The sequence below is a fragment of the Varanus komodoensis genome, unplaced genomic scaffold, assembly GCF_004798865.1.
Source record: "Varanus komodoensis strain SLA01 unplaced genomic scaffold, ASM479886v1 scaffold8, whole genome shotgun sequence".
NCBI lineage: Eukaryota > Metazoa > Chordata > Lepidosauria > Squamata > Varanidae > Varanus > Varanus komodoensis.
The window spans coordinates 34,139,104-34,164,698 of NW_025336481.1; the positions used below are offsets into that span (position 1 = coordinate 34,139,104).

Genomic DNA, 25,595 nt, shown 5'->3' on the forward strand with positions numbered 1-25,595 from the left:
ACGTCGGAGGGAGGAAGCCCCGCGCCCTGAAAAGCGCCGGCAGCGGCCGGGGCCGGCGGCCGAAGGGTATCGGCCAAAGGGCGGGGTCGCCGCCGTTTGGGCGCCGAGTGGGGGGGGGGCTGGGCTGGCCAGGGGGCTTTGTTTGCCTGCGTGATTTTTAGCCTTCCTGCTACGCTGCGTGTCAGTGTAAGTTTTTAATTGTTTTTATAATTTTAGCTGTTTTATGGAGTCGTCCCTGGCCATGTTGCCGCTTGCGCTTCCTGGGGAGCGTACGGGCGCTGCCATTGGGGTAGTCTTGGGCAATGGACGTTATAGCGGTGGGAGCTTAACGTGTCTGCATAGAAGAAGGAGGGACAGATGGTTGACACCTGTCCCTACTTCTGGTTTTGCTCCCAGCCAGAGGGTGCCAGGGAGTTTTGTCAGCCGCCCCTCGGGCCTGACGGTGCTGTTGCTTAACGCCAGGTCGGTCAAAAACAAATCTTCCCTCATCCATGACTTGATTGTGGATGAGGGGGCCGACCTGGCTTGCATAACGGAGACCTGGGCGGGAGAGGGGGGGAATGTTGCCCTCTCCCAACTATGCCCGCCCGGGTATCTGGTTCAGCACTGTTCGCGCCCAGAGGGGAGGGGAGGGGGGGTCGCTTTGGATTACCGAACCTCCATCTCCCTCACAGGACTTCCGGTCCCCTCGAGGCCGGGGCTGGAGTGCCTCTACTTGGTGTTTGGCGACCGAGACAGATTGGGGATTCTGTTGGTGTACCGTGCACCCTTCTGCCCAACAGTCTCCCTGCCTGAGCTGACGGAGATCGTCTCGGACCTGGTGTTGGGGACCCCCAGGATGTTGGTCCTGGGGGACTTCAATCTCCATGCCGAGACTGATCTGATCGGGGCGGCTCAGGACTTCATGGTCTCCATGGTGGCCAAGGGGCTGTCTCAACATGTCATCGGCCCGACCTATGAACGTGGACACACCCTGGACCTGGTTTTCTCGACGGGACAGGAAGAGGGTGATCTGAGGGTGAGGAATTTATGTCCGACTCCCCTGTCATGGTCAGATCACTTCCTGGTGAGGTTTGTGCTCGAGAGCGACTTCTCCCTCTGTAAGGGTGCAGACCCGATTGTGTGGGTCCGCCCCCAGAGCCGGATGGATCCGGAAGGATTCCTGAAGGCCCTGGGGGAGTTTCCGGCTGACAAGACGGGTGCTCCTGTCGAGGCTCTGGTCGAACTGTGGAATGGGGAGATGACCAGGGCTGTAGACACGATCGCTCCTAAGTGTCCTCTCCCACCGGGCAGAGCCCGCTCTTCCCCTTGGTATACCCCTGAATTGAGGGCAATGAAGCAGGTTGGGAGACGGCTAGAGCGTAGGTGGAGGAAATCACGTGATGAATCTGACTGAACACACTTGAGAGCCCACTATCGGGCCTATGCTGTGGCGGTGAGGGCGGCGAAAAAGAGATATTTTTCCGCTTCCATTGCCTCCTCACAATGCCGTCCAGCGGAGCTTTTTCGAGTGGTGCATGGCCTGGTTTGTCCAGGTCCGAAAGAAGACCTGATTCCACCCTCAAAGGCCCGCTGTGACGACTTTGCCAGGCATTTCAGGGAGAAAATCGCTCAGATTCGTCACGAGCTGGATTCCACTATTGATACAGAGGCTTTAAGGGAGACGCCAATGCCGCCGTCTGGTCCAGAATTATTGGATGAATTTCCGTTATTGCGGCCCGATGATGTGGACAAGGTGCTTGGACGAGTACGTCCCACCACTTGCTTATTGGACCCTTGCCCGTCTTGGTTAATAAATAATTCCAAGCACGGGATTGGGACCTGGATTTTGGAAGTGATTAACGCCTCTCTGAGGGAGGGTCGGGTGCCTGCCCCTTTAAAGGAGGCGGTAGTCCGACCGGTCCTGAAGAAGGCGTCACTGGATCCAGAGATGGCCACTAATTATAGACCAGTGGCCAACATCCCGTTTCTGGGCAAGGTGTTAGAGTGAGTGGTGACGGGACAACTCCAAGCACTCTTGGATGAAACTGATTATCTGGACCCATTTCAGTCCGGCTTCAGACCCGGGTACGGTACTGAATCTGCCTTGGTCGCCCTGTACGATGACCTGTGCAGGGAAAAAGACAGGGGGAGTGCGTCCCTGTTGGTTCTCCTGGACCTCTCAGCGGCTTTCGATACCATCGACCATGGTATCCTTCTGGACAGGCTTGCGGGATTGGGGGTTGGAGGCACTGCTTTGCAGTGGTTCCGCTCCTATCTCGATGGCCGGTTCCAGAAGGTGGTGCTGGGGGACTATGGCTCTGCGCCATGGCAGCTATGCCATGGAGTGCCGCAGGGGTCCATTCTGTCCCCATTGCTGTTCAACATCTACATGAAACCGCTGGGAGAGGTCATCAGGAGGTGTGGGCTGCGGAATCATCAGTACGCTGATGACACCCAGCTCTACCTCTCGTTTTCCACCAATCCAGGTGAGGCAGTGGCTGTACTGAACCAGTGCCTGGCCGAGGTAATGGGCTGGATGAGGGCCAATAAACTGAAGCTCAATCCAGACAAGACGGAGGTCCTGTTGGTTGGTGGTTCTGGCTTTGGAGAGGGTGAACTGAACCTTGTTCTGAATGGGGTTGCACTCCCTCTTAGGGACAAGGTTCGCAGCTTGGGAGTGCTCCTCGACCCGGAGCTTTCACTAGAAGCTCAGGTGACCGCAGTGGCGAGGAGCGCTTTCCTCCAGCTTCGGCTGATCCACCAGCTGCGCCCCTACCTGGAGTATGACTGCCTCGCGACAGTGACACATGCATTGGTGACTTCCCGTCTCGACTTCTGTAACGCGCTCTACGTGGGGCTACCCTTGAAGACGGTCCGGATACTTCAACTGGTTCAAAACAGAGCGGCCAGGCTGCTGACAGGGACTGGGCGTTGTGTTCACATGACTCCAGTTCTCCGTCAGCTTCACTGGCTCCCCATTGAAGTCCGGGCCCAATTCAAGGTGTTGGTGATGACCTATAAAGCCCTAAATGGCTTGGGTCCTGGTTACCTGAAGGAGCGCTTGCATCCATATATGCCCAGCCGCCCCTTGAAATCGGCGGGGGAGGCCCTTCTCCGGGAACCCTCCATGAAAGAAATTAGGAGGGTGGGTACTCGGAGGAGGGCTTTCTCTGCGGTGGCGCCTAAGTTATGGAACGCGCTCCCCAGAGAGGTCCGCCTGGCGCCGTCGTTATTTGTTTTTCGGCGCCAGGCGAAGACCTTTTTATTCAAGCGGCATTTTAACTGTTAACATTATTGGTTTTATCTGGCCAGGGCGGCTTATTTTATACTGTGTTGCTGTATTTTAATTTTATATTTATATTTTAATTTATATTATAATTATTTTAATTTATTGATTTGAGCCGCCCCGAGGCTTCGGCGAATGGGCCGGCATAAAAATGTTCATAAATAAATAAGATCACAATTCTATACTGTTTCTTCTGAACAAGCCACACTTGAAGTAAATCAGTTGGGCTTCCGTCTGAGTAGCGATTACAAGATTTTGCTGTCAGTCATGGAGGGTGACATAATATTTTGAGCGCTACTGTGCCTCTTTGAAGTCAAGAGGGTTTGCATTTAAGCTGTTATTCTTGGATCATACTGAAGCTGTCATTGATGAATTGTACCAAGGTTTCAGAAGCTCTCAAGCAACAAAAAGGGATTTAGTTTTGATTTTATATTATTACATTTATACCCTGCATCTTTTCCTCTTGAAAAGGTTTGCCTGGGAGACAGATTAGGCATAGAGTCAATGAGTGGCCCAAATCACCCAGTGGCTTTCATGGCTGAGCAGAGACTAAAAGCCAAGTCTGCTGGCTCTCACCCAGAGAACCAGACTGGCTGCTGAGGCTCTTGCTGTCTTCTTCAACGGTTCCTTTTCTCTTGTTCATTTCTCCATTTACCACTGCTGTAAAGAAAATCTTAAGCCCTGCTTGCTGAAGTGAGGGAGAAGTTACATAATCAATGCAGATGCTGTATATGATTTAATGCAACCTACATTCACCTCTCCAAACCTGTCAGCTTTGCTGTGGTTTCTTGGTGTCTCTGAATAATCATTGCAACTTGTACAGAGCTGCTTCCCACTAGCTTTGAAAGTGTCAGTTATTCTATTGAACTGGACTCCTAAGGAATTCCTTACAGAGGAATTATGAGAGCAAGGGGCAAATAAAAATGACAGACCTGTCTCCACATCTCTTGGACACAGTGCTAATGTCCATTTGAACCACCTGCATTTCATCCAAAGCCTGTGTGTTGTATGTTCCTCCTCTCCTCTTCCATGGAACGTTCTAGGATCCAATAACCTTTACACAGAAGCTGATTCAAGTCTTCAAGGGTTGCATTTCATACCTTTAAACAGCCACATCTTACACTGCATTTTTTTCTTTTTCCTTGGCATTGTGCTTATTTCACCTTGGGTCACACTCATGGTTTAAGTACTAATGGAAGACTGGGACATTACTCCCAAAGTCCCCACTGTGCTGAAACATTTGGCCAAGCACATGGCATGAGGCTTCTATGGGGAAGAACGTTCACTTGCACTTGATATGCCGATCTGCTAGCCCGGTGTGAAGGCTGATGACTTGTTTTTGCCTACCTCAAGTGTGAGCACAGGCAGCTGCACACTGTGTGGAGACATTACCAAATGGGGAAAGCATAGGGCACACAATTACTATTACATCAACTGCAATGTGTTGGTGGATATGGTGAAGTTCAAACTGGAATGTGTGCACTAGAAGATTGAGGCAGGCGAGCAGGATTCAATCATCAAATGTCCTTCTTGCCTAAGAACATGTACAGACCTGGAAGTGAGTCAGTTGTTTGCTCTGCCAGCAACTTGTAGTTCAGAACTTTTGTCTTTGATGTATATTGAAGTCTTATTAGTTTCAAAGGTTTCGAATACTTCAGCACAAGTCTTTTTCTCTAGATTGGCTCAAAGACTCAAAAACATTTGCTCCTACACTTTACCTCCAATTCTGGCAAAACTGGAGTCTCTAGAGCTCTTAGCAGGAAAATCTGAACTTCCAAGATGAACTAGATGTGATAGCAGCCATGTTCCCCCCACTATCTGCAACTGTTAGTCAACATTACCTGTGTTGTACCTCCACCACTTCTAATGTAGAACAGGGGTTGTAACCTCAACTCTTAAATTTTCTCTTTCTCTAAGCGAAATATTTTTGAAGAGAGTTCATATAGCCACTGTTTTGAATATTAGCTCCATGGCTTACACTAAGTTTTGCCTTAAATCTTTGGTTAATGCACTGACATCCATTGGTTGTTTAAAATCAATCTTTCTCCTTCCTCAAGTGGTATGCTTAGAACAGACTAAAGCTGTATGTTGTAACAGTTTGTAATGCCTTAGAAGCAACACATTAGTGTGCATGTCATTCCTAGAATATTTAAATACCAGTCAGTATACTTGATCTTTTCTCCTTGATATGCCTTATGTTGGATGCCCTTTCAACATCTTTACAGCTGTACAGAACCTGCTTTTCCATGGATTTATCTCAAATAGCTATGTAGTCAATGCCATGGAAAAAAATTCACATTACTGGCCTTGCCTGTACAGTCTGCACTGTTCAGATTCAACTATCAACCATGTGAGAACCATTCAAGGAAAAGAACTGCTATACCACTGCAGAAAGTCTAAGAGTGATCTAAATTTACCAACAGTGCAACATCCTCCTGGATTTCAACAGCTGAGTCAAAAGTAGAACATCCCCAATTGATGGTTCGATCCATTAACTACTTAGCAATCTCATTTAACTGCTTAGTGGAAATACATTTAAAAAAATAGAAGTGTCTAAGTATATGGAAGAATATGTCAAGGAACCTATCACTAACAATGAAATTTTAAGAATTCTATTCATCCATGAATCAAAATCTCCCTTTATCACAGGGTGTGATCCTCCTTTTGCCAAAAACAGACCACATACATTGGAAAGTGGTATCAGTGACTCCAACGAGGACGTCAAATTTCCAAACCTAGCAATGGCAAAGTTAAAGGTAGTAATTTAAAAATGGCAAGTCAGTAAATTTAAATTCTACTGTAATGATGGCTGGGCAGCTGCACTTGTATAGTGAAGTCAGTGAACATCCAGAGCTGGTTTTAATTTATGAGAGAAAAAGAAACCTAGATTGAAGTTGGATAAGAAACATTCTACTCCTCCTTTGAGTAAATACATGGATTAGATCCATTGCTTGTCTGAGTATATTTAACGATTTATACAGGGGGGAAGTGTATATCCTGTTGCCCTCCCCCAACAATTTAAACACTTACTGAAAATTGGTTTAAGAAGTCAAAGGTAAAATAAAATTGTCCTGTACTATGGATTACTTGATTGATTAGGATAAGTAAGAAGCCAGGGAAGTGTAAGAAAACAGAATAACTGCCTAAGCACATCAAGCAGTGTTCTGTTTGACAACCCTTCAGTATTTTCTTTCACTCTTTGTTGGATAGCCACATCTAAGGTCAATGCGCATAAATGCATGATAACTAAAGAACTGCCAGATTTTGACAAGAACACATACAAACTCAGTCAGGATGCACCTAAATGCCTAGATATTCAGTTTGCAGTTCTTGCTTCTGTATATTTTCTACAACTTTGCAAAATGAAATGAACCCTGGTGGCACTTGAAGAATGGCAATCTCGCAGTCCCATTCTTGCCCCCTTCCAAACTATTGTGATAGGAAGGCCCACTGGTAAATCATGTGGTAGGATTAGACAATCAATTTGTCACTCAGTTAACTACTCTCCTTCCCTCTGCTCATAATCAATGTGTTCATAACAGCAAAATTTAAGGGGATACAGGCAGACTCCACCACAAAAGTCACTAATGAACCCTTGTTCTAGAGTGGGCTCAGTTGTGCTGCCTTTGGAGAGAAGCAATAGAACAGAAGTCGTCCAATTCTTCTCACATTGTACTGAAATTCAATGTACCTTCCCTAATCTACATAGATTATTCCTTGATCACGGATCTTTGTGTGGCAATCTGTAACTTCAGTCACATTAGGTTTATCTGTTACCAACAGCATAAAATAAAATTTCTCAAAAAAACTACAGAAGTGGTATACTACAACTTCCAGTTATTCATGCCCAAGTATGAAGATTTTGGTTCTTGTGATTTGATATTGACCCTCATAGTAATGCTTAAATAATTATGCTTTCTGTATATACTGAATCTCCACTAACAAAGAAGGTTCTTGCTGCTCCGTTGTGTATGTAATGAACCTTTAAAATAATTGTGTGTATCATTTAGCATTGGATTTTGGGGAGGGGGGAATGACACTGTGGTTACAAGTAGAAAGTGCTCAGTTATGTTCACATCAAGAAAAGCAAAGTACTGTTTTAACTGTATTTGAGCCTGCTTGAGAGTATGTCTTAAATTCCTTTTTGCTCTCAGTTCTGTGAAAGCAGACAGACACTGTTGCTGTTCTCCATGCACATGGGCAAAAAACTGCCCAAGATCTTGTACGGTATTAAACCAAATATCACTTTCATTTTTCCACTTGTGGAAAAAGGAACATTACGGTGTAATTAAGTACCCAACATCACACAGCTTTTCCATGACTGAAGGCACCTTCTGAGGATATCTTTGGATTTACCCCATTATTAATGCTCAGCAGACTACAGTATTATTGTGAAGACAAATGTTACACTTCAGAAAACAAGCAAGCAAGTACAGAAAGAATCCAATACAAATGGTTTCCTTGAATCTTTAACACTTGACTCTATTAGAGCTTAATATGTATTGTTCAAAACACATCATACAAGTCAAACTTTATTTAAAACTACATTTTAAAATTGCTAATATCACAATAAAAATAAAGACAGGACAGAAAAGAACTGTGCAGCCAGACTGAAAGCTCAGTTTTAGCTGTTTATGGGCAAAAGTTAGCAAGCCTATTCTAAAAGGCAGTGTGTGAAAAACTAATTTACATTTTATACATATTAGAACACATGAAGTTTAGTATTATCATAACCATAGGCCCTGGAAGTCATTTTCACACACTTTGGGCTCCAACAGTCTCTGTAAAAGAGAAAATAGCAACCATTTAGCAACAATAGAAAATGCATCTTTACTTTGGAAATAATTTGACCAAAGATTCATTCTGAACTTTGCAGAAACACATTACTGGTTCAGGTCCTCAGATGTATGCTGACGCACATGCAGCTCTTGTTCACTCTTCCCTGTTTATGTAAATACAAATAGCTGATCCATGTACACAAGCAACCCCCCCCCCCCCGGCTGTATCCACTAAAACAAATACAGCAGAGCTTACAGGTACATTCAAGATCCTACATTTGGGGGGAAAGGCTGGATCAGAAAATAAGGGGGAAAGGGGGTAACAATGCAGAGGATGGCCAACCAACTTTCACCTGCATGGGTAAGTCTGTTTGCTGATTAATCACAGCCTTACAATTAGCTATGGTACATCACCTCTTCTAGCATGACACATGCTAAAAATGATGCATTTCTATATAAAGGGAAACAGCTAAAATCTTGTTCTCGGTGTTTCAGAATCTGCTATAATCTACAGACTAGGTAAAGTAAACTAGTTGAGAAATTAAGTAGGATATGAAACAACAAGGCAATTCAAGATTCTCACCTGGTTCCTTCAACATTTGAGGATCTCCTACTAATTCAACATGACTTTCTGAATCAGCTAATATTTCTTCAGTGATGCTGTTCAGCCTCTGAGCCTCTGCTACCATTTTTTTCATTAGATCTTCCTGGAAATTGATAAATTCAGAATAGTTCCCACAACTGACTTCTTTACCCACTCTCTATGTTCAATACTTTAAAAAAAATGTTGCTCTGTACATTTCTCAATTTTCTTTTCAAGTTAAAAATATTTTTCAATTTGAAAGCTGGTATTTACTGAACATTGCAGCAGCAGTTACCAAAGATTTACAACACTCTTTTTATCAAAGGAAGTCAAAATATATATTAAAAGTATTACCCCATACAGTATTCCACCACAGTATCATCCATTACTGAGGTCCACCATTCATCAAGAATTAGTAAGGATGAAAATTAGCAGTGGGTATCCATATTTCTGACATTCTAAGAAAGTGTCCCAGGCAACCTGGTTCATTATATGACTCTGAGCTCTTTAATCAGCACATACATGAATGGAAGAAAAGTCAATTAATCGTCCCTAGTACAACAGCCAGCATGCAGCCTTCTCCAACCTCCCTACGGCCTTCCATTTCTTAATTTTTAAACATACCTCTGAGAAGACTGCAAGTTTAAGAGGCAAGTCTTCAACTTTTACAAAGTCATCTTCATCTGATTTCTGACTGATGTTTCCAGAACCAGTTTCCTGTTGACAGAACATTTAAAAGAATACATTATCAATAAGTTACCTAGTCAATTTTAAGCACTTGTAAGTTATATCAGTTACAACAGGAGAGTTAAGCACATTCCTAAACATTTTACACTAACATCAATGGGATTGAAAAGTACTTTGTTTTGTTTCTATGTTTCTATTTGCATCATTGTCCAAAATAAATGGAAAGCTTGCTCTCTTGAATATACGCAAAAGAACTGGTCTGAGTGAAGAGCTTGCTAAGGCAAAGCTGAATAGACACTGTAGCTGCAAAACAACAGGGCTCCCATATGGCTTCTGAAGAAAACAAGTAAGCCCCTCACCCATTCATATTCTGGACAAATTTTGAAAGTGTAACATCACTGAGGGAAAGGCATCAAATTGGACCTAAATCTTAAAACAGGGACACTAAGCAAAACAAATTTGGGAAGACTTTTCAAACTAAGCACTCTTCAGATCAGATGGCATTTTGCTGTGAAAGTTACGAAATGTAATATTTAAAACTTCAAGTCTAGCTATACATACATATTCATTCACCAATACCGGAGACTCTGTATCAGGACTGCCAACCACAGAGCTTTCAGGAGTCCCTGATGAAGATTTGGTTTCTCCATGTACTGTGTCTAAAATGTGATGTTCATTTTCTGATAATACAGAATCTGGTTCTTCTATTGTCAATACAGTAGTGACATTATGATCCTCAGCAATTCTAACAGCTAAGGACTCTTTATCTTCCATTATATTAAGATACTGAGGCACCACAGCAGGTAAAGTCTGATCACCTAAAAAAATTCAAACAGTATTTTAGTGTATTGCCAGCAATGATAGTAAAGTTCTAGTAAAGAGGCTTTGTATATGCAAGGAACAGACCACAAAATACTAACTTACAACAGAGCAGCTAAGAAGCAATAAAAACACTTTAACAGGCCAAATGAAGAGACCCGCTAAAATGCTCAAATCAGTGAAAAGTCTTACAGCTACTCAGATTTAAGATCTACTGAGTTTAATGGGGCTCACTTGCAGCCTTAAAGTCTGAAAGGACATAACAAACCACTACGCCATTGAAGCATGCCTTGTGCCCTATTATGCTGAATGTCACACATCATAACACGTACATGAACAGAATAGATGCTGAGCATTTGTGGTCCTCCAGCTGCTACTGTGAGGTAATCTAAACCCAAATAGTTGACAATACTTTAGAATCAACACTTTTTGTCCAGTCCATAATTCTGTGATTATACTCTATCTTACTATTTTAAAGGACATGAGCAAAAATCAGATGTGAACTCTGGGAACATATTCAAATCTGAAAGTGTGGATGCTAAACCATTATAAGAGTAAGTTGTATATAACAAAGTTTGAGACTACAGAGATTTTCCCAGGCTGTATAACAGCATTCAAAAAAGGTGGGTTTGCACAACACAAGCCACGCCATGTAGAAAGCAATCCAGTGTGGTGAATTTGCCACAGGGTTCACAAAGTGCCCAACAAATTATCAGACACATCATGGCTCTGGAGCCACTGGAGCCCCTCCTTTGCTCATCATTCCTCCTCTAAGTACTTTGGAATAACTGTCATCCCTTCACTATCCTAAGCAACTTTTGGCCACTGATGGAACTCAATTTACAACTAGAAAGCTGTAACTGTTCATTCCCTGGTGGTGATATGAGCAAGATCACAAAATGCAACGAGGGTATTTGCTGCTCCTGCCAAGTGACTCCATGCAACACACAATGGAACCAGTCTCCTGTATTTGGATGACGTGACAGCTGACCACAACTGATTGAACAATTTCTAGGAAAAGCCATGGGTTGCCAAGGTGGATTGTCATCTAAAAATAACGCTCCTTATGGGAAGCTGTCTGGGTTCACACATCACCATGACCAATAGCCATGCTGGGCTATGTTGTGCAAACCATGACCACAAAAGTTTGACAAGTTCTCTCTTCCCTGCTAACCCTCCCTGCAATTGCACTGCAAATTTGTGTCTCTCATAAATGCATTCCTTTTACCTTCAGCATTTACAACATTCATAGACTCCTGCTCAGATATCTGACAACCATTTGGATTCTCAGATTTGGCCTGTGAAACCTGTGAAGAAAATAACATTTAGACTGATGAAAACAATAAAAATGCATGGATTCAGCTAGATTTTTAACCCAATATGAACAAATAAAGTTGCAAAAATTTCTGCAGTGCAGACTAACAGGGAAATTATGCTCTAATCGGCTCAGGTTGCAGAGCTTTCCCTATCTATGCACAATAGAAGATTATTAAAGAGGTCAATAAATCTATCCAGGGAATGGTGAGTCACCACTCTACTTTGTTGTTCTGTCAATACCTGCTCTTCTTCATTTTCAGCTGTAGCTTCATTGTTTGCTTGGAGGGATGTTTGTATATCCACAGGCCCTTCTTCAAATTCATCTATTTCTTCATCTTCATTTTCATCTTCGCCACTCCCATAATTAGTTAAAGCCTGGGTTTCTGCTTTAGATAAGCCTGAAATAATTGGAGCAAGTTGCAAAATGTAAATAAAGCACTGCATGCAAATACACATTCAAACTGGATGGTGGAAGAGAAGATTATCTAAAAAAGCTACTTAGGCACATGCCGGGAATTAGGTATTGGGATTTCTAAGGGGTCCCCATCCCGCATCCTTGATAGCAAATGTCAATTTCAAAGTAGTCTGTCAATATGACGTTCATGATGGCTTGGGTTCAAGAAAAACAAGTTCAAATATTATCATGAAACACAATGGGTTGTGCTGCTTTGGATTCTTCCCATGTATTTGTTAGCCTTCATTGCTAGAGACAATACTATTCAAAGAAAACCCTCTTAGATAAGAAAAACAGCCAGCTCGGATGGGTGATTAACAGCCATTCCACCACATGATTAATCTAAGTCAGTCCTATGTATCATGTTCAAAGGATCTTACTTCTAGGTAAGTATGCTCAGAACTGAAGTCTAAGCCTGTAATCCGAAGAAGTCGTCTATGAATGTAAGTGAACAAAGCACACAGAATTCTTTATAGTTGCAATTGCAAATTCATTTTAAAACTAAGGTTTGCTTTATCTGCCATAGCAAAGAAAACCTGCTGAAGATACATGTAATATTCCTTTTACTCTGACCTCTACTTTGAGTGCAACGGGGCAGTATTCAGATAGTAAAGTATTTCAAGTAATACATTTTTAAAAGGATAGAACAAACATAATGTGGATGCTTCTATCTAAAGACAATTGATATTGAAAGGCAGAACTGCGACCATGCAGAAATTCTCATTTTAACAATAACAATATGTAAAGCTATGACAGAAACTTAGTTCTGAAAAGCTGCAATTGAAACAATGGAAGCTACTTACTTATGGACACTGGACAACTTTCACTCTCTTCATGGTCTGAAGCATCTGACCTTGTACCCACTGGAACTTCTTTGTTATTGAATATTGCAGATTCATGAGCTTGCTTAATAGTTTCAGTTTCATCTTTATCCTAGACATAAAATAAATTAAACCTATGTGAAATTACTAAATTATAAATGTTAAATGTATTTAATGTAGATAAATATGCAAGAACATCCTAAATTGTCCATTTAATAAGCATCAGCACTTTCCAATTCCGCTTAAACTTTATGAATAAACAAATGTGATGTGAACTGCAACGCTTTATATTTGGAAAAAGCTGTTTAGCAACTTCCAGCCTTCTAGAATGCCAACAGATAGATGGGGGTGGGATGGGTTAGTTTTCTGTAGTTGAAAATACAATATATTGCTGCTACCCTATGCTATTAAAAAAGAAAGATCAAAATGGCAGTTTCTGCTCATTGGCCATCATATGTTGAGTGGGATAATGACTTCAGTATGGTTCCAGTAAGAGACAAAGTACTTGTTAAATATTTTGCTTAAGTACTTCTCAGTTCTATATTCATTAATTTAACTGAAATAATAAAAACAAACCATTTAGGTTTAAAACTTCTGAGGAAATTAAAAGTTGTATACTTAAGTTCCATTCAGATTTGGTGTGCAAAAATGGGTAAGCAGCTCAAAAAAGTAAAAAAATAACAGGTAGAATGGAAAAAGGGAAAACCCAACTATTGGGTATTGGCACTATCTATGAGAAAAAACTGTAATAAATACTATTGTCAACACAGGTGGTCAGCCTGCTAGCGGGTTTTATAAATGCCTCCTGTACACCAAATCAAAATGGAATTTCACAGTAAGCACCCAGCTTTCCATTCCCATCTGATGCAAGGAGACATCTATCAAGGTTAATGAATTACTACTCCAAAAGGGTAGGGTGACCCTTAAGGTTACCCTTACAGTGTTACCTGTTTTAACACATTATGACAAAAGCATGTTTCAGCTGTAGCTTATTGGTCCACCTATAATGCCTTATGAATATGGGTTCAGAAGGCAAGCACAGTCCTGGTAGAGTTCTGTAATGTGTGGGTTTAAGAAGACTTAATCCATTGTGGATGTCTCCTCATACTATGTGGGAAATAATATTGTATTAAAATTATCTTTAACTGCAACATCAATTAGAAAAAATGCAGGGTTATATATTTGTCCTTTTTGTGAATTTTTTAAAAAAACTTACTTTGTCTTCATCAATATCTTCAGTAGAAGAACAGACTTCGCCTTCCAGTGCTCTTTTTGGCTATAGAGAAATTAATTTAAAAATGTGAGCAACAAATAGTTAAGATGGCAGATTAAATCAACTCTTAAAAGGGGAAAAGCCCTGGGTACTGGTAATGAGATATTACCCACTGTTTCTTTGCCTCAGCATACTTTGGTGGAACTAGTAAGCTTCAGTACTAGGAACAACTGATTTGTCCACAAAATACATCCTGCAATACTACAATATATAGACAGAAATTAGCCTCCCCCAAACTGTTGCCCTCCAGATCTGTTAAGACTCCCAGTTTCCCAAACTAATTGCCATGCTGGCTGGGCTTCATGGGGTTTAAGTCAAAAATATCTGAAGGGAAGCAGGTATACAGAAATCGTACTATACCCTCTATGAGGAATATTTTCTCTCATCCCTTTTCAGGGGCTTGATTCAACTCTGAAACTGAGGAAGGCTGTGAAATGTGAACCATTTGTTCTGTCATTTTCAACTCATCCCCAAGTCTTATGTTCCTATTCTTGTTTTTTTCCCCCTTTTATTTTTGTTTTAATACCACTATGACACTGGAAATAGTTCATACAAAAAGTTACATTTGTGCTTTCTTTGCTCTGGACATTTAGATACGCCTTGTTAAATTAGAATAAATTATTTATGAATTACTAGTTTAGAGATATGTATTTCTAGCACTTACTTTTATAAACATACAACTTAATGGCATGTTGGAAGATTCTTGAAATGTCTAAGTGAGATTCAAAGTGAAATAAAAGATAGGAATAGTCTTCAGAGTTTGACATGACCTTCCTTGAAACCCATAAGCAGCAAGTTTCCAAAGCCTCTATATAGCCCTTGCTCTTAAAATATCACCTAAAAGAACCCATTAATCTGGACAATGCAAAGAAGTGTGTAGACCTACATTAAAGTCTGACTTCCATAATCTGCTATCTTCTAGATGTTTTAGGCTACAATGCCAACAGCCCCAGCTAACACAGCTAATGGGATTATGGAACTTGTGGTTCAAGACATCTACAAGGCACCAGGTGGGGAAACTTGAACTAGACAATGACCACTGAAGAAAGCTCAGTTCCATGTCTTGAAAAATATTGACAGGTAAATTGTTCAATTTAAATGTTCATATCAACTATTGATATTAGCATAAATGGTAATATCTATTTAGAAATAAAAAGCATTGTATTTAATGATAATGCAAGATTCCATTTTCTGAGGAAATTAATCATATTTAAAATATAATGAACCTCTTTGGTGTAGGACTGTATCATTCCATCTGTTTCAACTTTCCTTTTACTTCTTTGCTTTATTGTAAGACTATTGTTGTCCAAGTCTTGCATAAGCTTAAAGAAGGCTAGTTCATTGAATAAGACTTCAGAAATCTCCACTAGAAGGTCCTCCCCACAATCCTTCAATTTCTTACCAGCAAATTTTGCCAGTGAATCCTGCAAAAAAATGGTTTTATTTATTACTTTTATATATTTCACTCATCCCCTAAGAATTCAAAGTGGCATATACTGTGTCATTCACTCAGTAAGGTGGTTCTGAAAATATCTCCAATCCAATATTACCCTCATAACTATCATCTTAACTAGATGACTTGCCCAGAGTCATCTAGTGAGCTTCACGGTTGAAGAGGGTCCTAAACTCAGATCTGACTTAGTCCAAAACCCTAACCATTACAGTACACACTCTTTTGTTTTCATGCATATTTTCCCATATTTTTCCCAGCTTTTGAAAATCAAAAGCAGAAAGACAGAGGATACAACTGAGCAGGACATTCTCCTGTGCAACCTGCACTGAAACAAATGGGAGAAGTAATTTCCTCTCTGAACCACCTTAAAATAAAACCAAGAGAACTAAAAGAGGTGCAAAAAGGGATGAGCTGAGGCTCCAAGAAATCCATCCCTCTAGTGCTCAAGGACTTTCTCTCATATTCAGCTCTTGCTTGTTGGAAACACTAGTGGAACAAAGGTTGTGCAACCAGCAACCTTCTTCTGCATCAAGTACAGCAGCACAAACAAAAGCTTCTGCAGCGTTTCAATTCTTGGAAAGCGCTGTTCAAATGCTGGGCATACAGGAACTCAGATTCACAGCAGCAAGAAAGTAGACCAAAGTCCAGGAAGCCACATCCAGTGAATTCCACCCCTAAAATAGATTCCTCAACATATTTCTAGATGCCACCATGGAGGTGACGTAACAATGACACATTAAAAGTAAAAAGCCATTTCACATCAGATATCTACTTTAAAACTGTGCTGCTCAAGTATTTAAGCTGTAGCAAATTTTATATTAATCTTCAAAATCAATTACTGTTTATGAAGAACTCTGTCTTGACTCAGCAGTTCTGTGCAGAAGACTCACTGACGTGGTAAAAACAGCTATCACATCAAAGAAACAAAGCCAACAACAATCTCATCTTACTCTAACCATACTGAACAAAAAAAATGAGGACTAAAACAAAGGTGCACCACAGACTGTATACTGACCTGCAATATGCTACCAAGTTGCTTATGAAATATTTTCACAAATTCTTTGCTTTCATCATTTTGTTGCGTAAGTGTTAAGACCATACGCCGTACTGAAGTTAAGAGCTGAGTAGAACACAATTCATCCATGTGCTCCTAGGAAGAATTAAAAGTGGAATACACTTCAGTTAAAAGAATGCACATACCAAGTGAAGGACCTTTTAATATATCCTGCTTTTTATTCACATTATTTATCACAAACAAACAAATAAATAAACATTTTGCATACAAGCAGTAAATCTACCATTTTCTCAGGAAGTAATGCAGACATTGTTTGTAGATTAGGGAACAATACACAGTATAATAAGAGCTTTAATAGTTGTGCATGGAAAAAAGCCCTTAATATATCTACAACCAGAATTTGCACAAAGCCAGAACCAGTGGCTAGGTTAAAATATGCACTCCTGGAAAGAAAGCAGAAAGAAAGCAACAGGAAGGATCATCTCTTCTTGAAAATAACATGAGAAACTAATTACCGCTTTTCATAAAAACAAGTCAACTTTCTTCTGATCTGCACTGATCAAATGAAAATTTTGATTACCTTCAGAAAAGGAATAACCTCTTTCATAATTGCTTTAATTTGTCGGTCAAGCTGTTGAGTATCTATTCGAGGACAGGGAACAGCGTGTACTTCAGCAGGTTGTGTTGCACAATGGCTTTCAACTGTCTCTGAACCTTTCAAGAAAAAAGTTTAACTCAAATCAATATTCTTTCCACAAAGCTGCAATTTCAATAAAAGAAATAATTTCTGATTATATAATAAAGCTATATTATGTATATATATTTATATATAAAATACATAATAAAGCATGAGCTTATTTTAGCAGTTAAGCATAATTAAGACTATAATATCAAATATTTCAACTTCATAATCACTCTTTTTCCACAAAAACATTTATAATCCCAGGGAACAGCTTTATTTCTGAAGATTACGCCGGGACAGTATCTACAAGGATATATATTTTCCTTTGCAAAAGAGCAAGGTATAATTATGATAAATGAATACCTTCCAATTTAGGGGCAGGAACACTCTGGAGATTACTACAATAACCATCCTCAGAATCAAGGTTACTTTCAGCTGCCATTTTCATCCGTTCATATTCTCTCATTCGAGCCAGCGCCTGATCTAAATGAATCACAGTGTTGCCTATATTTAGGCAACAACAACTTTTACAATATATATTTTGGGTTTTGAAAATCAAGCATTAGTATGTCAAGGTTAAATACAAAAAAATTAAAGAAGTAATAGTGATTATTAGGTATAATCAGTGCCCTGGTGAAACATTAATTATCAGTAAACAGTTGAAACTCCAACTGCCAGGTCTATGCTTACCAAGATCATCAGTAGCAAAGGGCTCAAAGTTTGAAGATGTAGACATGGTACTGCCATTGTCTGCATCATTTTGTTCACACTCTCTACAGGCTGCTTGGTCAAAGTTCTTCTCAAATGTCTCCTTAAAACACAAAATAGAAAAAGTTTTTCCACAGACAATTAGCCACTCCCAAACTCTCTCATATTTTTACATATTACTATTCAAGATCTTAAACTAAGGATTTGGATCCTAAAATTCTACAGCTGAAGTGAATCCTTCTGCTTCTTATGCTCCATATATGCACTAGCTTAGGAGTGAAGCTAGAAAATATAAAAAAATTGATTCCAATTAATTCTTCAGATTTCTTTTATTTTCTTCAGAAAATTCACTGGGTGAAGTACTGAATTTTTCCAAGCTAGGATACATCTACTAGGAAGAAAAATCTAGTTCTTCTCCAGCATTAGAGGAGAGAGCTCTATCCTGTGCAGGGATAACTTCAGGTAAAATCAGAGAATAATAGGACTGAGCCAAAGATCCTCTATCACACAATTCCTGCCCTTCCTAAAGCAATCATGGGAGTCAATTCATTATTGGATGCCCATACAAAGTAACAGATCATATGCTGTTGACAGCAACAGTCCATTCCAGGGCTAAGTCATGCTGTGAATCCTTTTAAGCAAAGATCCACAAGACATAAAAGTGACTGCAGTCACCTATGCTATAATGAGAGAAAAAAGAGAAGGAGATGCCACAGAGAATGTTCAAGCTTACATCCGTCGAAGCTCAGTTCTATGTAGGCTTACTTGGAAGTAATTCCCACTATTCAATGAGACATACTCGCCAGTAAGTGTTTAGGACAGGTCCCTTAGTCAAGCCACAAAGATCTGAGAGAATTGTATCAGAGAGCTTGGGTAAGGCTGAAAGATGCTTTGATGAATAAGCATGAGTTGACCTTGCCTCTAGCATAGTTCAATCATTAATAAATCTTCAAAGACTGAAATAATTCAATTTTATGGAAGATGCCACCAACACTTTTATGCAAAGGTTTAAAGTCTTCTCCTCTGCCTTTATACAAGGGGTGAGTTTGCAGGACACAACAATCTACCCTGTGAATAAGTGACACATGCTGGGTTGTTCACGTGCAGATGATTACATTTACCATGAGTTATCTTCCTCCCCAGTCCCCCAGTAGTTATCCCAGAAGATTCCACAGGAGGACCCATCTTCTTTTTTCTCCCCAAACTGATTGTGATCTGGTTAAAACTTTGCAGTCGCAAGTTTCCCCACTTTATCCCCCTTTTCTTGGAAAAGAGATCAATTTCCATGTTCTTTGAAATCAGAGTTACTGACCACCCCTTAAAGGGCTCAAGTGGCACATTCATTAGTTCACCACCCACGTTTAATGATCATCAGAGTTATACAGTTTTTATCCCTCATATTTTTCCATATCTACATGAAACTGCTGGGGAAGGTTATCCAGAGATGTGGGCTAAGGCAGTGATGGTGAACCTTTTAGAGACTGAGTGCCCAAACTGCAACTCAGAACCCACTTATTTATCGCAAAGTGCCAACACTGCAATAAAACCTGAATTTGCTGACCACCAGCACAAGGGGGCAACACTCCATTGACCACCAGTTTTTGGCCGGCCCTGCAAAAGGCATCGGAGCGTATTTCCTACCTGAGTATATTTCCTACCTTTCCTACCTTCTGCTAAAATCACAGTCCAAGCAAATTCCTGGCAGCTCACTGACCAGCCATGCAAAAGCTCGGCGAGTCGCAGCTAATGAGTGACTGGCGCCCTTAATTGTTGCCTGGTGCCCTTAATCTTTACGAATATGTACATGGCTGTTGGGGCGATTGTGTGCGTGCCCCTTTGGGCACTTGTGCCATAGGTTTGCCATCACTGGGCTAAGGTATCATCAACATACAGATGACACCCAGCTCCCTCTCTCCTTTTTATCAAAGCCAGTGACTGTTCTGAATCAGTGCCTGGGCATCATAATAGACTAAATGGTGGCCAATAAACTGAGATCCAATCCAAATAAAGCAGAGACAGATGTTTCACTTACCAGTTGAGTAATACTCAACCTGTTCTGAAGGGAACTGCACCCTGCCCAAAGGGACAAATTCATAGTTTGGGGTTGCTACTGGATCCAGACATGACACAAAAGGCACAGGTAGACTTGGTAGCATGGAGCATCCTCTACTAAGAAGAGGGTCTTTTCTATTGTGGCACCTCAGCTATGAAATGATAAAGCTCATCCAACACCTACACTGTTATTTTTCCAGAACCAGGTGAAGACTTTGTTTTCCCACAAATTTTAGTTTGCCTTCTTTAAATCCTATATTGTATTTATAGGATTTATATCCCACTCTTTTTAAAGAATGCAAAGCGGCTTACATAATTCTCCTCCTGCTGCTCTCAATCTTATCTCCACAAAGCAATCCTGTGAGGTAGGTTGGGTTCAGACTCTGTGACTGGTTCAGTCACCAGTTGGCTCTACAGCTGAGCAGGGACTAGAACCCAGATTGTCCCAGACCTACACTCTTAACCACAACATCACTGGCTCTCTTATTTTATACTGCAGTTTTAACTATTTAATTTGTCATATACAGTATTTTATGCTTTTTTCACTGTTGTGAACTGCCCAGAGAACTTTGGCTATTGGGCAATATAGAAATATAATAAATAATTAGAACAAATTGTGAATCCCTGATCCAAAAAGAAAGATAAAAACAAACCTCCAGTGCACACAAAAAAATAGGGATCGTGGTTAGCCTGAGAGACTGAGCCAGTGATCGTTATTCCAGCGTGCTGTTTGGGCACTTGATGGAGTGGCTACTACTGGTCAGGGCCAGTGATTGGTTGCTTTTGGCACACAGCTTACTCAGTACTTCCCAGTTCAGATAACACAACAATCCTTCACAACTACTAGGACTCTAGAACATGCCATGGATTGTCCGGGTGGCTTGTTGCTCTGTCTTGTACCAAACATCAACCCACCACAACTAGTTATCCACAACAGGTCACCATGTTATGCATACCCAGTTAATATGTTGACAGTAATTTTCCGTAATTCTCAGCTGAATGTACTCTAAAAGTATGTTCTTAACCAGGTATGGTGACTCAAATCTTTTGGATTTGTGAAATCTATTGGTAATACGTTCTTATGCTGAAATCCAAAGTGCTTTAAAAATGTAAATGTACAAGTAAAATGTTCAAAAACCTTACATCATCAGTAGTTGCAAGACTTTCACTGGGAGTAAGTTCTGAATTTGATCCTACCCATGCTGCTGAGCTCAGTGCTTTTGGATGTTCTCCTTTTGCTTTATCTTCAGAAGCATGTCTGGTCACTATATCCTATATAAAGCAACAGTTTTGTTAAATAAGAGTTTTCACAGTAAAGGCTTAACAAACTAAAAGTAATAATCTTTTTAAAATTACCTGTAAAGCATACAATGCTCTTTGTCTCAAATAGTCTGTATTTAGCATCTGAAGCTCATGAAAAAGTTCAATTAAAAAATGAGGGCGAGATTCATTTTGAGATATCAAAGTAGCTACTTCAGAATAAATGGTGTCTCGTAAAGCTTCAAACATAGAGAGATCACTGCCTGTTTCTGTAGAAAGATAAAGAAATTAGTACATGCCAACACTGTACTCTACTGACATTTCTTTCAGAAACTTTGAGGAAGAGGTATGCAATGGATGAGATTAGTTCCTCCACCCCTCCCATGAGTTGCTGGACAGTGTTTTTGCTCATGCACACAGTGAAAGGGTGGTATTTTCTTCCACTAGCACTACCCAGTACTTTGCAGGAGTAGAGTTCTAGAGGGGCCCCCAATCTCAAGAATAGCTTTTGCTGAAATTGTATGTGTGAAGAACCCTTGTGCATGAGGGGAATAAGCACACAATTGCAATCCAAGTCAGTGTACTTCTATAAAAAACCTAGCTTAAACTACAGTGACAGATGGATTCCCACATTTTATATTGTGAGATTAAATAAATATGCCTACTAAACTTCTGTACAGCAGCCCCTATTAAAAGTTACTTTAGGCAGGGCAGGGGTAGGAATACTACTTCACCGTTAGCATTAAATACAGTGAAATACTACTAACTTGACACTGTAACCCTGAATGTATGCCACGATGTAGCTGATTAAAAAACAACACTGCAATCTTGTCACAGTGGAACAGTATTTTTTTAAAGGTATGGATGCTAAGAGTCAACACTTTGCTGGTTAATAACTTATGAAACTCAGCCATTTGGCACTAGTACCCATGAAAATAGTAATGCAGTTCTTTTAATCCTTGATCAAACAGTCTACTTGTCTGACCATCCATTTCATGCACTTGATGTGGCACCCTTTGAAAACTCCTGCCATAATGTATGATCTTTAAGATGCCAAATTATTCTTGTATTTGTTCTTGATATTACTTGAGCATACTACGTACTAGTATACTAAAATGCAATTTTTATGTTTCAGCAAGCAGAACAGAGTATTTGCCTTTCAGCAGCAATCAATTTATGTCCTTTACGATAACACACTTAGATTTGTACATACAATATATGAATTTTCAAAAGCTCGTCTAAACAGAAAGATCTGAGTGATTAAAATTTGTGCTAAGCATAGCAATACACTTGCTTTTTTGTGTCAGCTACCATGGGATACTTATCTACCCCATGGTTGATGGTCCAATGACAGCTGAAACAGCAGACTCTGCAAAATAACCTTCTATACTACATCTTGCCAATCTTAAGATACAAATGGTTAGAATCAGATGTACTAACAGTCTGTGCTTAATTTCTAACATGAAAGATACTAGAATAGAGTCTGCCTGTAAGTCACCTCTCTGACATGGAAATCCTAAGTTCAAGATGTGCAAGGCTGGTTGTGAACCTTCAGTGATAATAAAGTAGCTGATCAGGAAGTAAGTAGGTAAAAACTGCTTACATTACTTTGCAGAATCATTTGGATTAGTGTACTTTTGCTAATTTAATAAAGCAAGCTATGGAAGCAAAACTTACAATAAAAGATCAGAAAACTTAGTTAAGTAATTTTAGAAGCTAAGCAGCTAGTGCATTACCTGGTGCTTCTATGCATGCATTTCTGTTAGACTGCTGCAGTATTCTCCTAGCATGTGCTGCAGGAAAGGTGTGGGTGGGAAGGACAGACAGTGATAAACACAAAAATGTGTATCAGAAATAAAGGCAAGGCCTAATGAAATAATGGGAGAAAGGCTACTTAGTAATTCAAATGAATTTTTTAAAAGAAAAAATCCCCAGAGAGCCCATGTCAGGTTAAAAAAAGTTCCAAAATCTGACAATATATTACAAGAAAAATCTGGGAAGAAAAAAAAAATCAAGATTCTACAAGAATATTCCATAAAGTACATGCATAGGTTTTCTGGCTTAAACCTGTGACAACTAACATAATTCTATTGAAATCAGATTTTACAATTTATTCACAAGTAAGATTAAAGTGATAATACTTCAATAAAATTTAGTCAACTTGAAGACTAAGCTAGTCTCCCACAATTTCAAAGAATCCCAAAAGTGGAGAGAAAGAGACAGAGCAAAACCCCACAAACACACTGGTATATGAGCCATTGACTGATTGCATTTAGATGCAAAGCTCAATCAAGGTTTACTGTTTTGAGAAGCCCAGATGCCCCCTGGGCTCATATATTTCTCTCTGCCCCCTCCTGAGCTCCTGTGAGAAGAGCGGAAGCTTCTGCTTTCCGTTAACCATGTGAATCATAAACTGCAGTTAAGATTAAGCAAGCAAATTAGCTTCATAAATTATGATTAGCCATAGTGGTCCAGGTTCAGACAACACAGCAAGCTGCAAGAGCAAACAATTCTGAAGTGTGCAAGACTAGAGTGAAGAAGCCTAGGCTCACTCTCATAATTCTAAACTATGATTAGGGCTATGTCCAAACCAACCTTCTGTCAAGCTATTACGTATGGATTAAGATTATTCTGCCTATTTGAATAGAGCAGTATGGTTTTTTTATTTTGGTGTTCTGCTCTTCAAAGGGAAGTGTTATGTCCCTATTCTAATTCAAGAGTTTTTAAAAAATTACTTGCAATAGTAGGCTGGTGGTCCAGAGTTAAGTATGTGGTGCAGGTGAAAGCTAAATTTTCTTCTCTTTCCTTCTCAAAGCAGTTACCCCAGGTTACCCAAAGAGACTAAGATTTAAAGGACCCTGCTGAATGGGATGGGCTACAACATGGGGGTGGGGGGCTGAGGTGGAAAGGAGAATGCCTGTAAATTGAAGCATCATCCAAGCACTTTGCCTGATATTTAAGGATTCCCCCACACTGAAGCTCACTCTATTCAGCAGTGGCTCCCAATCCTCAATAGAGCATTTTCAGACAAGGCTACATACTTGCATCCCTGAATTCAGTTGTCATTTCTCTTAAAAAGACCTTAACAGAATGCAAATGTTTAGAGAAGAGTCTAAATACATACTCTCACAACAATTTTGTCCATCTAGAGATCTTTAGTGAAGATTTTATTTGCTAAGTAACAACTGCAAGGACGGAACAGAAAATTTCCAGAAAATTCTAACCACAGAATTTAAGTGTGCACCAATCAACTTCAGAAGGAAATCTTTTAACCATTTCTTTTAAAAAAGTACCTGAGGACATTTCTGATGATCTACTGTATTTAATTATTTTTTCTAGTTGTTCTCGATTCTTTTTACTGAATACTTTTGCTTGAACAACTTCTTCTTTCTGCGTTGAGTGCCTACTTCTATTGTTCTTGTAAGGCTCACATGTACTAGAAACACTCGCACTTTCAAAACCTTTAAAATGAAAAGATCTATTTTTACAACTTGCCCAAAAAAGTTATTTAAACGTTTGAAACATTCAATTAAACATCCCAGTTTAAGATTAATTAACACAATTTGAAAATCTCTGTTAACAGATTCTGGACAGATCTATACATACATACAAAGATATAAATATTGGGGTAACCCAACTTAGATCAAAAACAAGACTGGATTAAATTGATAGAGGACAGGTTTGTCAACATTTTTTATCCATGAATACAAATTGAAACCTCAATTTTCCAAGGCCATGTACCATAGAACAGTATTAAATGCTGAGGACAAGGAAGAAAATGCAGTCACCTTAATCCTTTGCTTGTTAACATGTCAGAGGCACCTGACTAATATAATACTGAATTAGAAAGACCTCTTGTATCAACCTGCATAGCAGGCCTTAGAATCTTAACCACGTTACATTATTTTAAAACACAACATTAATCAAATCTCAAGAATTACCTTCTGAGATTAAATACTTCTACTCAGTTTAATAATTCATTGTGTCCTGGTAATGAAATCTATGTAGACGACTATCAAAATATCTGAAATGCATTCACACATTGACTAGGTTCCTTGACAAACCATCCTGCATAACTAGGGTCATCATGTTGTGTGGACCCAAACTCCTTCCCACAGGCTGCCTTGTTTTGGGGCAGCAAGTCAACCCTGACAACTCATGTTCTGTAGCAATTATTGGACTCGTAGAGCGGTCATGTCATCCAAACATGGAAAAGTGATCACATTTTACATACAGGGAAGTGGTAAGCAAGTGAGCGTTGGTGAAGGCTGCTCTACAAATTGCAACTGGATTGTCACTGGCTTGCTTTCCCAACTCTGACTGCAACCCCTTCTCAGTCACTGCCACCATTCCCCCTCCCTTTTGGAGTCTTTTCACAATGGTTCCCACTGAGAGCCAGAGATAGTCTCTCTACAGTGCCCAAGC

General features: G+C 40.1%; 1 protein-coding gene across 11 annotated transcripts in view; it reads right to left on the reverse strand.

Annotated features, from left to right (window-relative positions):
- Nucleotides 1-7,784: 7,784 nt before the first annotated feature.
- Nucleotides 7,785-25,595, reverse strand: part of PCM1 (pericentriolar material 1) — a 57,151-nt gene continuing 39,340 nt past the window's right edge. For 5 of the 11 annotated variants that reach the window (XM_044454735.1, XM_044454738.1, XM_044454734.1 and 2 more), the window contains 17 exons: nt 24,464-24,631; nt 22,907-22,963; nt 21,267-21,439; nt 21,054-21,182; nt 17,841-17,961; nt 17,514-17,654; nt 17,049-17,182; nt 16,469-16,603; nt 15,227-15,424; nt 13,944-14,003; nt 12,710-12,839; nt 11,693-11,850; nt 11,364-11,442; nt 9,878-10,134; nt 9,254-9,346; nt 8,630-8,753; nt 7,785-8,049 (listed from right to left, as the gene is read on the reverse strand). In XM_044454735.1, the coding sequence (XP_044310670.1) occupies nt 8,024-8,049; nt 8,630-8,753; nt 9,254-9,346; nt 9,878-10,134; nt 11,364-11,442; nt 11,693-11,850; nt 12,710-12,839; nt 13,944-14,003; nt 15,227-15,424; nt 16,469-16,603; nt 17,049-17,182; nt 17,514-17,654; nt 17,841-17,961; nt 21,054-21,182; nt 21,267-21,439; nt 22,907-22,963; nt 24,464-24,631 (2,183 nt within the window). In that variant the 3' untranslated portion in view covers nt 7,785-8,023. The remainder of the gene's footprint in view (nt 8,050-8,629; nt 8,754-9,253; nt 9,347-9,877; nt 10,135-11,363; nt 11,443-11,692; nt 11,851-12,709; nt 12,840-13,943; nt 14,004-15,226; nt 15,425-16,468; nt 16,604-17,048; nt 17,183-17,513; nt 17,655-17,840; nt 17,962-21,053; nt 21,183-21,266; nt 21,440-22,906; nt 22,964-24,463; nt 24,632-25,595) is intronic. The other 6 variants (XM_044454745.1, XM_044454743.1, XM_044454744.1 and 3 more) reach the window with 3 other exon arrangements.